We start from the raw sequence: 14,042 nt of genomic DNA on the forward strand, positions 1-14,042 counted from the left end.
CCCCCCCTTCAAATAAAGTGTTACCAATGATTGCATGACCTCATTTGCAAATTATTGCAAATGAGGTCATGCAATAATTTGCAAATTGCAAATAATTTGCAATTTGCAAATTATTTGCAAATTGCAACTTCTAGCTGTGTCCCTAGTTCAACACGCCTGCAGGACACCTGCCCTCCAGCCCTTGATTTGAGGATTCCTGACCTAAAACATGCAGGGCAGCGGTGCAGAGGACCAGAATTGAGAAGCACTGTTCTAGAGCAAGGCTCAAAATGATTGTGGAGGCACTAATATTCCTCTTAAATACAGAGAAATTCCCCAGATTTTGACAAGGTTATGGAAAAATTCCAGTGAACACCAGCCCTATTTGTCATCAAAAGTGATCAATAAATGGCAATAGTCAATTAACTTAGAATAAAATTAACTGTGTAATAAACTGATGTGCAAATTGAGTGTTTTCAATCATTTTTAGTGCCATAATTGTTTATGGGATTGAATATAATTTTTTTAGAATAATACTTTTAGTTTTATTTATCTCAAGCTGAAAGCAGGATGATATTTTGGCTGCTTAAAAAATTTAGAAACTGGTTATTTGCTTTTAGTTGTCTTTTAAAGGGTACACAGTCACTATTCAAAATACTGTTTTTGACTTGAGATTTTTAAATGAATTTAAAAATAGAAACACTTGTTATTTCAAACTTACAGCCTTTTTATAAGCTAAAAGCTCTAAAACTCTTTCGATGACAGCTAGGAATGAATCTGTCTTTCCTGTATTCGAAAGTGAGAAGAAAACCTACAAATTGTTTTGGTTTACTTATACAACTATGAGGTAACCAGTTACTCACTGTGCAAGCTGTAGATCTCCAGATGATTTTTCTTTGACAAGCAGGGAGCAGAAATTTGCCTCTCATAATGAAGATAATGTGCAGACAGACTCTTATATACAGCTCTGGTAAAACATTAATGGTTTCCTTTTCTGACGTCATTGTCATGTTCTGCTGTTGAGAAAATGAGTCACTGATAATGTCTGTAAAAGGGAGGGTGAGATTTCTGAAAAAGGAAGTATATGACTTCTATTGAAGTCATTTTTTCATGTGGCAATAAGCTGCATGCAAGAATTAATTTGAAAAATGTTGAAGCTTTATATTTTATCAAAAATGTCAAACTTTTCTTTGTTAGCAAATATATTTAATGTTGGTTCCTTTATGCCTTTCCTCTCTGTAAGACACAAAAACATAACCTTTGACCCTAGAAGGACATACACTTAAAAATGTACACATTTGAACTCTTTTGTATCTCATTTTAATTTAGTCATATGTTTTGGAAAATGTAGGGACCTGTAAAAGTAGTTTCACACTTCACACAGTCTGCTGCATTTTCACTTTTTATGCTCGATTACCTTTTCCTCCAGATGAGAAACGTAGATGCAGCACTACCACACTCCGAGGATGCTGATCGACTGCAGCATCTGCAGCCACCTGAGCAGGCAGAACTGCAGGTGCAACAAACAATTTGTTTCCCCAGCAAGACATAGTACGCGAATCAAACTTTGAATCCTCTGAGGATATTCTCTGCCTTTTGTACATAAGTAAAAAAAAAAAGATTCTGTCCTTGTTAATTATATTTTCAAATTTAGATCAGAGGACGCCGAGTGCATGTGGCAAAGAATAGCAACCATTTGACTTCCTGTCTAATGGTTGTTTTTCTCTGCCACATTTGACTTCCTGTCAAACGGTTTCTCTGCCACAACTTTCTACTTTAGAAACTAAGTATGTAGACCTTATAACCAACAAGACTTGTCTAGAGGTCACCTGTCAATCTGTCAAAACTTCTAAAAGTTTGACAAAAGGTGTCTTAATTTTCTCTCTGATTGGCATTGAGTGTTTAAATAGCCTCCAAATATGCAAACTCAACCATATAGAAAACTTGTAAACAAGTCCTTTCCATGGAATAAAAAATTATGTATTAGACGTAGGAAGAATAAATTTAAAATCCATAATAAGTTAAAACTTCAGCACACATTTCTTTAAAAAATGTATTCATTTTGTCTGTAGAGATTTTTCCAGCCTGAGAAGCAACACTTTGAATACATAAAAAGTCCAAGATTAATATGAAAAGCATATTTGATCACGTACAAGACAAATAACATTTTCTGAAGAAATTTGCAGATTTAAGGAAGTTGAAAAAAGGAATTTAAGAATTATGAAATATCAATTGCTTCAGCAGAACGTAAAATTTCACAAGCCATTCCAGGGAAACAGCAGCAGACTGTGTGAAACCACTTTTACAGGTCTCTACATTTTCAAATCTGACCACTAAATAGGAGATCATATCACATGTATAGGTTTGGTTTCCTCTCTCACAGATGTTCAATACTTCCTTGATTAGACTCACCTAACTCTGATGTAATAAGTCATTTTCTATGTATTTAAGCTCTCTTTTTCATTATTCATTGCTGGTTCACTTCCTGCAAAGTTTTCATTTTGTGCTCTTCCTGTGTCGCTGTAGTTCTTTGTTTTTCATGTACTCCTGTCTGTATTTTGGCCTAACTCAAACCTTACAACACCTGGGGACACCAGTCAATGCCCAGTTTGTCAGCCAACATCGTGTGTGCTGGATTGTTTCAGAAATATATTTGTGCATCTTCTTTCCTGTGTTGTGTAGTAGACCTGAGCCTGGTGGTCTTGTTCTGAATGACTGTTGGATTAAATTTATAGATGGTGACTCTGAACCTCTATAACGCGTCCGTATTTTCCATCAGTGGCGCAAAAAGTGGGTATGCACTGTATGCAACGCAAAGGGGCGCTGCACTAGAGGAGGCGCAAAAACAATGAGGGGATTTTTTTCTCATCAGCATTTTATGTACTTAACAGCAGTTTGTGTATGAAATGATCGATAACAGAGGAACAGCAACGAGTCCCATTGTCGGCCGCAGAGCTTATGAAATCATGACATCTCCCAACTGAAGTTGAGTCATTTGCAAAGCAAACACCATATAATGAATTCAGATATGGCAACATGCCTTTGCTGCCGCTGCCAGACTTTGGGGCAGGGAGGCCCAGAAGTCCTTTTTAAGGTCCTGGAAAGTACTGTTAATCCATTTATCCTCTTTAACTTTGTGAGGCTTTCTCTAAGGTTTTCACAGAAAAAATTGTAGCTCTTAGAGGCTCGAGTACCCCGGTAGATTCAGATTCCCATGAAATGCCACAATGCATAGCTATTCTGGAGCATTTTTAGCCAGTTTCTTTAGATGAACTAACCTCAGTTATTAAGCATCTGCGGCCTTCAAATTACCCTTTGGATTGTCTTCCCACTTATTTGATAAAAGAGTAGGAAGACATACACACGTACATATACAGGTAGCTTGGGCACGTGGCCCTTTGAGAACGCACTGAGGTGTGTTTTTTTTCTTTTAAATTTGAATGGTAGTAGTGCAGTATCCAGTTTGGATAACCTGACTTCGTATCAAGCTACAAGAATGAAGGAAAACATGCTAACAAAATGCCTCAGACCTGCATCCCATAGGTGGTTCTAGAGCAGGGGTGCCCAAGTCCAGTCCTCAAGAGCTACCATCCTGCAACTTTCAGATGCATCCCTGCTTCAACACACCTGAATCAAATGAATGGCTCGTTATCAGGCCTATGTAGAGCTGATCCTGGTCAGGCCCTGATTGGCTAATTGGGGGAACAGAGACAATTCCTGGGTGGGTTGGTCTGACATTTGGGACTCAAGGTAGGTCATCTTTTATTATTATTATTTTTAATCAGGCCAGTATACAGATATGATACTGGATTGATCATGTACACAGCGACTGCTGTCCCACAGGCCATGTCCGGTTTACTGTTTTGAAGCAGTACATGTCGTAATGACTGTGACCACCAGGTGGCGTGAGCAGCTTCACATTCTTGTGCATTTTCGGCCTTTATTGTCATTGTAAATGTGTCTGTATAATATACAAAAATATTTTTATCAACTCTGTCGCTGGTGCTGTATGAAAATGTAATTTTTAGATTTTTTTTTTCATTCTTCAGTTAAGGTTTAGAGCCACACTATAAAATGCAATACCAAACTTTGCAATGTCTTGAGAGAATATCTTGACAGCAAGACAGTCAAGTAGAAAATAGAAAAGAAACCTTTATTGTGGTTAGCAGTACAGTTGTGACAAACAACCATTAAAACATTACAAGTCAGAACCAGAAAACATGAAGGAACTGAGTGTTTAAATGTACTGACAGAGAGAAGAGTAATTACTTAAAGAAATTAATATTGCAATATATGAGTACACCAAAAGGATAATAAACAGTGATTTTTTTCCCTGTTTCCTTACATATCACCCATGCTGTTCATCTGTTAAAAATGGAATTCTAAATATTGTCCCAGTATTGTCAAGATTATTTTTTTTTAAATTAACTTTACTGAAATAAAACAAGTTTCATTTAACTAAAAAAATACTTGAGATAGAAATTAATTTAGAGTCATACTAGATACCAAGATGATAAGTTTAATTTTATTATGAATTAATGTTTCAGGTAACTTAACTAATGATGTAATGCTTGTATATGAATTATGCTGTTTTTTATGAGCCATTGGCCAACCTGCTCCATGATACTTCAATGAGCTTTTTTTCTTTAAGCTAACTCTAATGTTTCCATTTTCTAAAACAACACATCACATCTCATTGTTAATGTTGTCTTTAAAATCAGTCACCCCAAAAATCATTCCTTGATAATCATGTTTAATTTCAGTATATTATTCAATATTTGTAGCATTATACTGGAAAGAAAAGACAAACTACCGCTATCATTATCAATAAAACCAGGTTACAGTTTAAACTTGCCCCAGTAGTAGTTTTAGTTATAGGCCATCATGTTAGGCCATTGGGTGATCGGTCCAGAGAGGCAGGTCGGAGAGTTTCTCCTCAGTGGCTCTTTGGATGGGCCATCCCCAGGCTTTGAAGAATCCAGTCAGGTTCATGTTCACAGCTCTGGAGAAAGTCTCAGCATAGAGGTTCATCTTCCCTTCTTTGTCATTGGGATGGTTGGTCATGTCATGGTAGGCAGCAAACACCTTTTTAAAGGCATCCCAGCCAAACTTTTCCTGGAGCTACAAAGAAGAAAACAGGCTTATGCAGATGTGACCTCAGATATAAACACAGTGACTGTTCTGTCTTTTTATTTCAAAAGGACTTTTTATTGTATGTCAACATTCATACCATTGATTGTGTTCATAAAAGTTCAATAACGTGTCCTCTGTGAATAAACAGTAGGCTGAAAATTGTTGTCTTGAATCCACAATGCATCATTCATTCAGTCATTCATCTGTTACCACAACTATCAATTAACCTACTGGAAGACTAACGTTCGATCAATCCTTTACAGATTTTCCTTTAAATTACTTTTATTTGTTTTTTCTCTAACCTGCAGGTATGTCTCCAGGGCAGTCCAAACGTTCCAGTCGCTGAGATTCTTGCCTCCTTTAACGTATTTCTCTATATAGTGCTTCCGTTTGGCTGAGGTGATGTTCCTACTAGCCTGATTTAAAGACATTGATTTTATTTTAGATAAAGGTAGCAAAAGTTCACTCTGTGACTTAGATAAACATCATCTGACCGTTACCAGATTCATGTTTGTTGCAACATGTACAGAGAGTCTAAAGGCAATTCTAGACTTGCAACATAAATATCTTAAAGTCTTCCCTCTTACTTGTCACTACAGTAGATGACTTTGTGAGGCTTTTCCATAAAATTATGTGATGTCAATCTGATAATATGTCAATGAAACAAACTTATAAATGTCTCCATCTTCACAGTACAAGTCTGATCTGCTAAACTGCTCAATATATGCAGGCTGATGTAAGATGTGAAGAATATTTGTGGTTCAACAACAAAAAGTTACTGTTCATAATTCCTGAACTGCTGTTCTTGCTTTTTCTCTGTGATGTGGGAGATGTGATTAGTTGAGGCAAAAATAGTCATAAATGGATAAAACTCAATACTCAACAAACTAAAAGATAAGTCACCTTTTCTCTGTTGAGTCCCAGCACCTCCTCATGCACATACACTGACCAAAGGTTGCATGTGGCCTCTCCAGTGTGTGGTGGAAACTCCCAGGGGCTTCTCTGCTGGTTGTGCCCCAGTTCATGAATTTCTCCCCACAGACCTTTGGTCCGGGCATCTTGTGGGTTGAACAGCTCAGCTCCTGCGGATGAGTGCATCATGATGGGATAGCCTGCATGCATCCAACCTGGGAGGAGAAAACACAATTTAGTTCTGATTTCAGTTCAACTAAGATCAGAAAATAATCAACATCTTTCTCATTTTCAGCCAGCTTTTTTCCTCACAGCAACAGTGTTGTCTTCTTTCTCCACCTTAAATTTAATGATTTTGAATAAAACCATATGACTCTCTGGAGATATCTAGAAAAAAGAAGCCCCTGAGGTGATATTAGTAGGATTCTGTTGTGTTTTTATGTGTTAAAACTTGTGTCTTGAGTTATATTAAAACTCATTTTCTATGGAAACCTTAAATATTAAAATTACAATTTGTGTTTACCTTATTGTTTGATAGACATTATTTATTTGTATTTATTGCTTGGATTTGTCACTTTAAGCTACTTGACCAAGATTACAAGAAATTCCTGCAGAATTATTCATCCTAAATATGCCAACACATCAATGTAAAAGGAAGTTAGATGATTTACATTTCCTGCATCCTTACCTGCAGAAATCTGCACATCAGCCACGAAGCGTTCTTTGCGGATGAATTTTTGTGGAATGACAGCCAGATCTGCGACACCCTTCATGATGTCATTCCAGAGTTTTTCCACCTCCAGAACGTTCTCCAGGTCACGAATGAGGTGTGACGGTACAGTAAGGATGATGTTCTCAAACTCCATCTCTGCCCAGGGTGCAGGAGCTTTGCGCAGAGAGGACCAATCAGCTTCTTTAGTTACACCTGAAGTAAGCCAAGGACGGATGTTGTGATGAAAGCAACTTAGAAAAATATGCAAATGACAAGTACAAAACTGTATGTGACGGAGGAGCCGTAACGAGCTGGAACGTAGTTATACAGTCCTTGTTTGCGTGCGAGTACGCCCGCACATATATACACAAATGCACAACCGCTAACTTACTTTTGTTGCAGCTCAAACTAACATGGTTCATCGTGGGTGCACTCGCGGTGTTCCTGCTTCAATTATCATATCCATAACTTGTTATTTTCAGCTTCAAACATTTTCCCAGTTCAAATGTTCAAACAGGGCTGTTTCCGATTTGAGTATTGCATTTCTGGTCACAAATTTATTTTTTTATATATTTTTTTTCTTTTTCTCTCATTATTATTATTGTTATTATTATTATTATTATTATTATTATTATTATTACTTTGTAAACCTTAAGAGTTTACTTGAGTTAGAAGGTTTGTTGTTGTCTTGTCTTCCTGTGGGCGGAGCCTGTGCTTTTAAAGCTGGGCTCTGCACCACAGGGAGTCCGTCTGTGGTTAGACTCCTTAGAAGTCAAACTGAAGAGTGATGGACTCTTGCGCTGAAGGTACTGCTGTTTGTCTATTTTTAACCTGGCTTAAACGTCCTCTCTATCTACTCTGCACCTGTCCTCTTTTATTCACCTGAAGAAAAGTCACCGAAGTGATCTTCGGCCTTGGCCAGTCATCTTTGTTGTCCAAATCATAATAGAGCCCTGCCATACTGTACACAGTGTGGATTGTATATATCCCAAAATGAAACTTACTTAAACAAGCAGTCTCTCTGAAAGTTAGCTTCTCTTATGATCTAATTTGAAATAATTCAATGTTTTATTCATATATAGGGAATTTACAAGACATTTGCAAATTTGCAAGACATTTCAAATGGACAGAAGAAAGGTCTACTTTGAACCCAGGGGTGGAAGCAATTGCTTTCCAGCAGGAGAAACTATTCACGTCAGAATAGATTATATTAGGAGGGGAATATTAAAGCAACATTATAAGATATAAGTCAGAAAGGTGAGGACCACATAGTCAGTGTTTTCAGTGACCATTGTAACGTAACCAGTTTGTTGTCTTTTGACCAAAATAAATTCAAATTTAAATATATCAGACTGTTTTTTAGGACAGTTTCAGTCATTTGATTGTTGAATTTTCTTAAGTTTCCACTGTTTAAAACAGATTTTTTGGGGGGCAGCATCATGCGGGCTTTAGGTGTGGTTGTGATAACCAAATAAAAAAGGGGCGTGTGCGTCGGCCCGCGGGAGCGCAACCACAGAGGAAGACACACACCGTCATATCTGTGCAGCGGGAGACTTGTCTTTATGAATGTTTGAAACAAGTAAACAAAAATGAAAGAAAAAACATAAACGGCAGTCAGAGTTCGCCTCAGCGCCACAGATCTTGCTTTTGGAAACTGGATCGGAGGCACCCAAACGCCGCCTGGTGTGAGAGGACACCACGGAGGGGGGAAAAAGACGCTCTTGGTGAGATCTGGAATTTATTTTTTTTTTTGCGGATTTTTGAGGGTCTGGGGGAATATCGTTATGGATATTTCATTTTGGATTGGGACTTTGAATTGAACTATTTTCAGGACTTTGTTTTTGTTGAGGATATGGGACTCTATTGTGGACATATTTCAGAATTAAAACGAACTAAAATCTTTGGACATTTATTTATTATGCTAACATAAACTGAGTAATTTAAATCTAACCTTACATTATTTTTTGAGAGATTTTGGTTACCGATCTCCTATTGATCAGAATAACTATTATTATGTCTTAGTATTGTGGTTTTCTGAATGTCATTATTACTAAAAATCAATAAATTCCATATTAAGTGTTTGAATATTTATTTTCTTATTAATCTAATTGGTGTAACATATTTTACCTGATACCTGATATAGAACCCCCTTGATGAAATTGTGAGTTCTGTTTTTAATCAAGCTGCATTTTAAAACCATGATCTAAACCTTATTAAGGTGAGAGCAGACTTAAAAAGGTCACTCTATTAGTGTTTTCTGGAGGAATGAACTGCAATTTCATCAAACTGCAAAAAGTTTCTGAAGGAAATGTTTAACCCAAGCCTTTATGAAAAACCAAATAACAAGGAAACCAATTAAAACTTTAGATCAAACAATGATCTTGCTCACTATTCTGGCATTGAAAAAAATAAATGGTAATCCTAAGTGACCTGCAAAAGGAAAAGTGTAAGATTTCATGTCAGATAGAGAAATAAGGCTGCATCCCAAACAGATATGGTAATCTAGCTGGAAGTTTTCTGTGTCTATTGTAATGTATCCATGATTCTGCAAATCATGGCTACAAAAGTAAAATAAAATGAGTGCGTTGTATATCAAACATTACGAATGTGCAAGCTTCTGAAAGGAACAAACTCAGGTTTATTATGACTGCATAAGCCAGAGTCTTGTTGTTCTTTGAAAACAGCATAGTTTGTTTTATGGAATAGAGCAACTTCCATACCTGGCACTATTGGTAAAGATGTGAACATCCCTAAAAATGAAATTCATTACTGACACTAAAAAAGTCAACCTAGTAATATAAACTATCCTCCCTTCTATCATGAAGAATTGATAATTTCATTTTCTAAATATAAGTAGGCAATTTACAATGGTGTCTTCAAACAAAATGCATAGCAGATCCAAACAGTTGCAAATGGGATGGAAAGTCATAACATTTCAACTAATGTTATGACTGTTTAGAAAGTTACCAAGCAACCAATGAATGTGATGTACACAGTATATCAGAAAGCCCAGAGCTCATCACTTGGATTCTCAAAATATCCCCTTATGGACCACAAAATAAACTCACCAGACTTGTAATAAGGAGCAGTGATCGCCTCCTGAACCACGATCTTTTCGTCCTCCACCTTCACGTCACGAGGAGCCAACAGGTAAATGAGTCCTCCCCACAAGTTCCACACCTGCATCCTCTCTGATGTAACAGGGAACCTCTTGATAACACGTGGAGCTCTCTCTAATTTCTTTTTTACCAGCGCATCACTTTGGCAGCCTATTTGGATCTTCGGGTGACACAGACCAAGTATTACAAGTTTGAAATCTCATGATGCCTCAAAATCTGATGTATTTTGGGCATGATTTTTTATTTATTTATTTATTTTTACTAAAAAGTGAGACACAGTTATGAATTAAAGTGCACATACAAAGCTTTTAAATCATTCCCTTTAAATAATTTCCCTTTGACATTTAAATCATTTAGTTGTGGTCCATATAGAGTGGAAATGTAATGGTTTGGTCTGAATTTCTCCACAGGCCCCTTTTTTTATCTGTATTCTGTTACAATTATCTTTAGGTGCAGAAAGGCCACTGAATAGATGAGGATCATCTGCTCCCCAAGACAAAAGCGGCATAATAAAATCCCAACCAAATGATGCAATAATACAATTCAAAACACATAGTACTACAGTTATGTCCCCAAAGTGCTGAAAGTGAACACAGTGCAAACATAAGCAGAAGGCACAATGCTATTTATTTCAGTGGAGAAAGTCTTTGATTGCTTCAAGAACCAGTGCTTTAGCAACCTGATACTATGAGGCAGTGTAATGAATTGTGTGGATAAAGACATCCTACAGCTGAAAAATTTGACTTGTCCACCTGCAGCTTTGGCGTTTATGAATCTGGACTACAAATTCCATGCAAGATATAAAAATAGTGGATTCATCAAACTGGTTAGCCAGAAGTCCATGACCTTATTTACCAATTCTGCAAAAAAATATTGTGATATTATTGTTCAAAAACCATAATAAGAAATAGAGAAAGGTGACCATATTGAAAAATATGGCTACAACAGATTATAAAAAGATCTATGTAACAATGAGAGAGACTAAATGTGCCTTTTTCCACTCCAAGAGACTCTAAAATGTACTTTAGTTCTAAAACAGTGGATTTTGCATTAAGTGTCCCTTTTAAGGCACTAATGTTTGGTAATATCAGAATTGCATTTCATTCAGATGCTCTAGGATTTAGCATAATGTTTAGGGGAATAAATAAAGACAGCAATAGTTTGAGTTCATGTACACTACCTTCCATGTATTATCCACAAACTTTGGTGATAAGATCATTTCTGTCTTCATGCCAGGAGAGAGGTACAGGCCTGTACTGATCCACTCCATGTATTCTGTCACATAATCACGAAAAACAAGCCAATGAGTCATTTCATTTTTACCATTATATAAAAGTATTTTTTTCATATTTTTCAGTGATCTCTGACTTCCTGTTTGTGCAGTGATCTTGATTTGTTGGTTCTTGACCACGGGTAGTGGCGGGTTATCCTTGATGATGTAGGGCAGAAGCTCCTCCTGGTTTAGGGAAGCATCATACACACTGGTTGCCAGACTGAGGAGTGCATGCTCTTTGGGTCTCTTCACAGGGTTCTCCTTACTTGCCTTGAAATAATATAGTTCATATGAACTCTTAGAAACCAGTGCTTTGCAAAAGCATTGACATTTATTATAAAAAGTTTTCACCCCCTTGCATGTTTTACCCTTTTTCTTGCTTTTATAATTAATTCATCATTAACAAAGTTTGGCATTTTTGACAAGAAAGCTACAATAAACTTTAATGTCAAAGTGAAATCAGATTCTTTCAAAAATAACAATTAAATAAAAATATTTAACATAAACAAAGGCATTTGCATAAATATTTTCCATGTTCTATTCAGTATTTAGTAGAGACACTTGTGGCTGAAATCACAGACTCTTTGGATGTTCCAGGATAATGTAAATCATTTTCCCATTGTGGGACAATAAAGAACCTTTCCATTTTATTTTATAGGTTTCAATCAGGCTTTGTCTCAGCATAATTGATTCTCAGTATAACTTCAGCTGATTTATGAAAGTATCAGAGGTTTAACATTACAGAACAAACTACATAAGGAAGACAAGGCCAGTCATGTAGATCACACAGCTCTGCGCTCTGCTAAGATGAAACCAAAAATGAACTTTTTTCTTGCATAAAGAAAGGTTACTTCTGAGAAAAAGCTCAATTCCCTCAACCAAACTTGAATCAGAATGGCCTTTTTCACCAAACTAGATGTTGTTGTGTTGCACCCTTTTGCCTTCGTGCAACACCCAGGTCCATTTTACAGTTCCTGTACCTGACTGTTAAACCCCTCAATTGAAAAGTAATGAGATTTGAGTAACTGTAATACAGGTTTTACACTTATGATCAAATGTTACAAGTCATATAAATTGAACAGCTACAGAGTGACATTCATTGTTACAGAGCTGGACTCCACTCAGCACAGCTTAAGGGAGACACCAAGTGAAGCAAAGAATGTAACGTGGGGTCTGCTTTCACCTTTTCCTTATTCTGCATCGTCTCCAAGTGTTGTTGGCCTGCCTTAATCAGTGCTTATTTTTATGTGTGACTGTTGCCAGTCTTACATTCTTTGGTTCTGTAAGCGTGCAGGTGCATGTAAGCACACAAAAGAGAAAGGTCACAGAATCACACATCCATAACAATATAGAAATCTAGGAAAGAAGCAAGACAAATACTTGGAGTTGAAAATGCACAGAAAGGTTGTTTCTAAAATGTTTGACCTTGGGTACTGGATCATGTATCGTTTTTATTCCAGTATTTTGAAATACCCAATGATATCTTATTTTTAAACTGAATAGATCTAAAGTACAGAGAGAAAACAAATTAAAACCTATAATACCCACCTGTTGAATGCCCACATTCTTTAAGATGTCTGTCAGAAGGGACAGGGTCTGTATGTAAGAGATGTTGTTATAAGCCTCCATCCTCAAGAAGGAGACACACTCTGAAACCAGTTTCTGTAGGCTCTCTTCTTCTTCTTTGGTGAGTTCTACACCCTCCAGAGCATGACAAGCAAATCGATGCAGGAAATGACGGAAATAGAGCTTGTTGATCTGACTTGGATCAGGAGCTTTGTAGACACCTTTCTTTATAGTTTGTGTTAATAAGCCCAAGCCCATTTTGCTCAGGATTTTGTTTCCTGGAACAAGAAAATTGCACTGAATAATCTTGTAAATGGGTCATCTTTATTTGACTCACAGAATTAGACATTAGTTGTTTTGAATTACACAAAACAATGTGTGCAATTGTTTTATGTGCAATAAAACAATTGCACATAAAACACAGGCTATTATATGCCTGTATCCAGGGCCGGCCCAAGGCATAAGCAAACTAAGCAGCAAGGGGCCTCCTCAGTGGAGCTGATTTTTTATTTTTTTATTTTTTAGTAATAATTTCTACGTCATTATAATATCAAAAACACTCAATTTCACTATGACGTGATTTGTTTTTACAATAATATATATTTGATAATGTATGTAGAAATTATTTTATTGATAAAATGAAAAAATAATTAATTGCTTTTGGGGGTCCCCTGGTGGCCTCGGTAGGTACTGCACGCTTCGCCGGTAATATGAGCTGCCGTGCAACGAGCAGCCAAACGTCCAAAGTTCCGGTAGAAGTTAAGTAAGCAAAACAATGTCGCAAAAAAGGACTTATACTTCAGGGAGGGAGAAGAAAGAGGAAGAATAGAAAAAAGCCAAGATAAAGGTTTGTTTTAATGTGCCTTGGTAATGTAATGTTTATCAGAAAGATTAGTGGAGCTGCTAATAGAAAGTTAGCTTGATAGCGACCTCGAACGGTCCAGTTCAACAGCCAAACATTTATGCTAAGGTCTTTGTGTTTGTGTGAAGCTCAGTTTTAACTTTAAATGAGTTGATTCTCCTGCTTGGCTCTGTATATTTCTGAAGTATTTTTGGCTTCAAAACGCCGTGTTTGATAACGTTTAATAACAATAATTAAAACTTCTCAATGTTTGACATTGTCTAGCAAAATGTTTTTACGTCAGGCTACATAGCTGCTACATCGATGAGCTGCTCTATGCTGTAGTTGGGGATATGTTGTTTGCTGCTGAGCATAATCATTTTGTGGCTAAAACAAACATTTTTACATCAACTTCTAAGTGAAACTATTGTTAAAATCATTTGAAGGCTCAGAATCAGTCTAGTACCGGTACCGGTCCGCATTCTCAGGGGAGAAAGACTCACCTGG

General features: G+C 36.8%; 2 protein-coding genes across 2 annotated transcripts in view; both read right to left on the reverse strand.

Moving 5' to 3' along the window:
- LOC103154632 (TRPM8 channel-associated factor homolog) overlaps positions 1–927 on the reverse strand; it is a 14,070-nt gene extending 13,143 nt beyond the window's left edge. The window contains exon 1 of the mRNA XM_016662859.1: positions 843–927. The gene's annotated coding sequence lies outside the window, so the exon portion shown is untranslated. The remainder of the gene's footprint in view (positions 1–842) is intronic.
- Positions 928–4,715: 3,788 nt separating this feature from the next.
- LOC103154633 (TRPM8 channel-associated factor homolog) overlaps positions 4,716–14,042 on the reverse strand; it is a 17,054-nt gene continuing 7,727 nt past the window's right edge. The window contains exons 5-12 of the mRNA XM_016662860.1: positions 12,677–12,972; positions 11,224–11,398; positions 11,036–11,130; positions 9,805–10,015; positions 6,713–6,949; positions 6,016–6,239; positions 5,415–5,528; positions 4,716–5,100 (exon numbers count right to left, since the gene is read on the reverse strand). Coding sequence (XP_016518346.1) covers positions 4,867–5,100; positions 5,415–5,528; positions 6,016–6,239; positions 6,713–6,949; positions 9,805–10,015; positions 11,036–11,130; positions 11,224–11,398; positions 12,677–12,972 — 1,586 coding nt within the window. The 3' untranslated portion in view covers positions 4,716–4,866. The remainder of the gene's footprint in view (positions 5,101–5,414; positions 5,529–6,015; positions 6,240–6,712; positions 6,950–9,804; positions 10,016–11,035; positions 11,131–11,223; positions 11,399–12,676; positions 12,973–14,042) is intronic.

The sequence above is a fragment of the Poecilia formosa genome, unplaced genomic scaffold (assembly GCF_000485575.1).
Source record: "Poecilia formosa unplaced genomic scaffold, Poecilia_formosa-5.1.2 Scaffold393, whole genome shotgun sequence".
Taxonomy (NCBI): Eukaryota; Metazoa; Chordata; class Actinopteri; order Cyprinodontiformes; family Poeciliidae; genus Poecilia; species Poecilia formosa.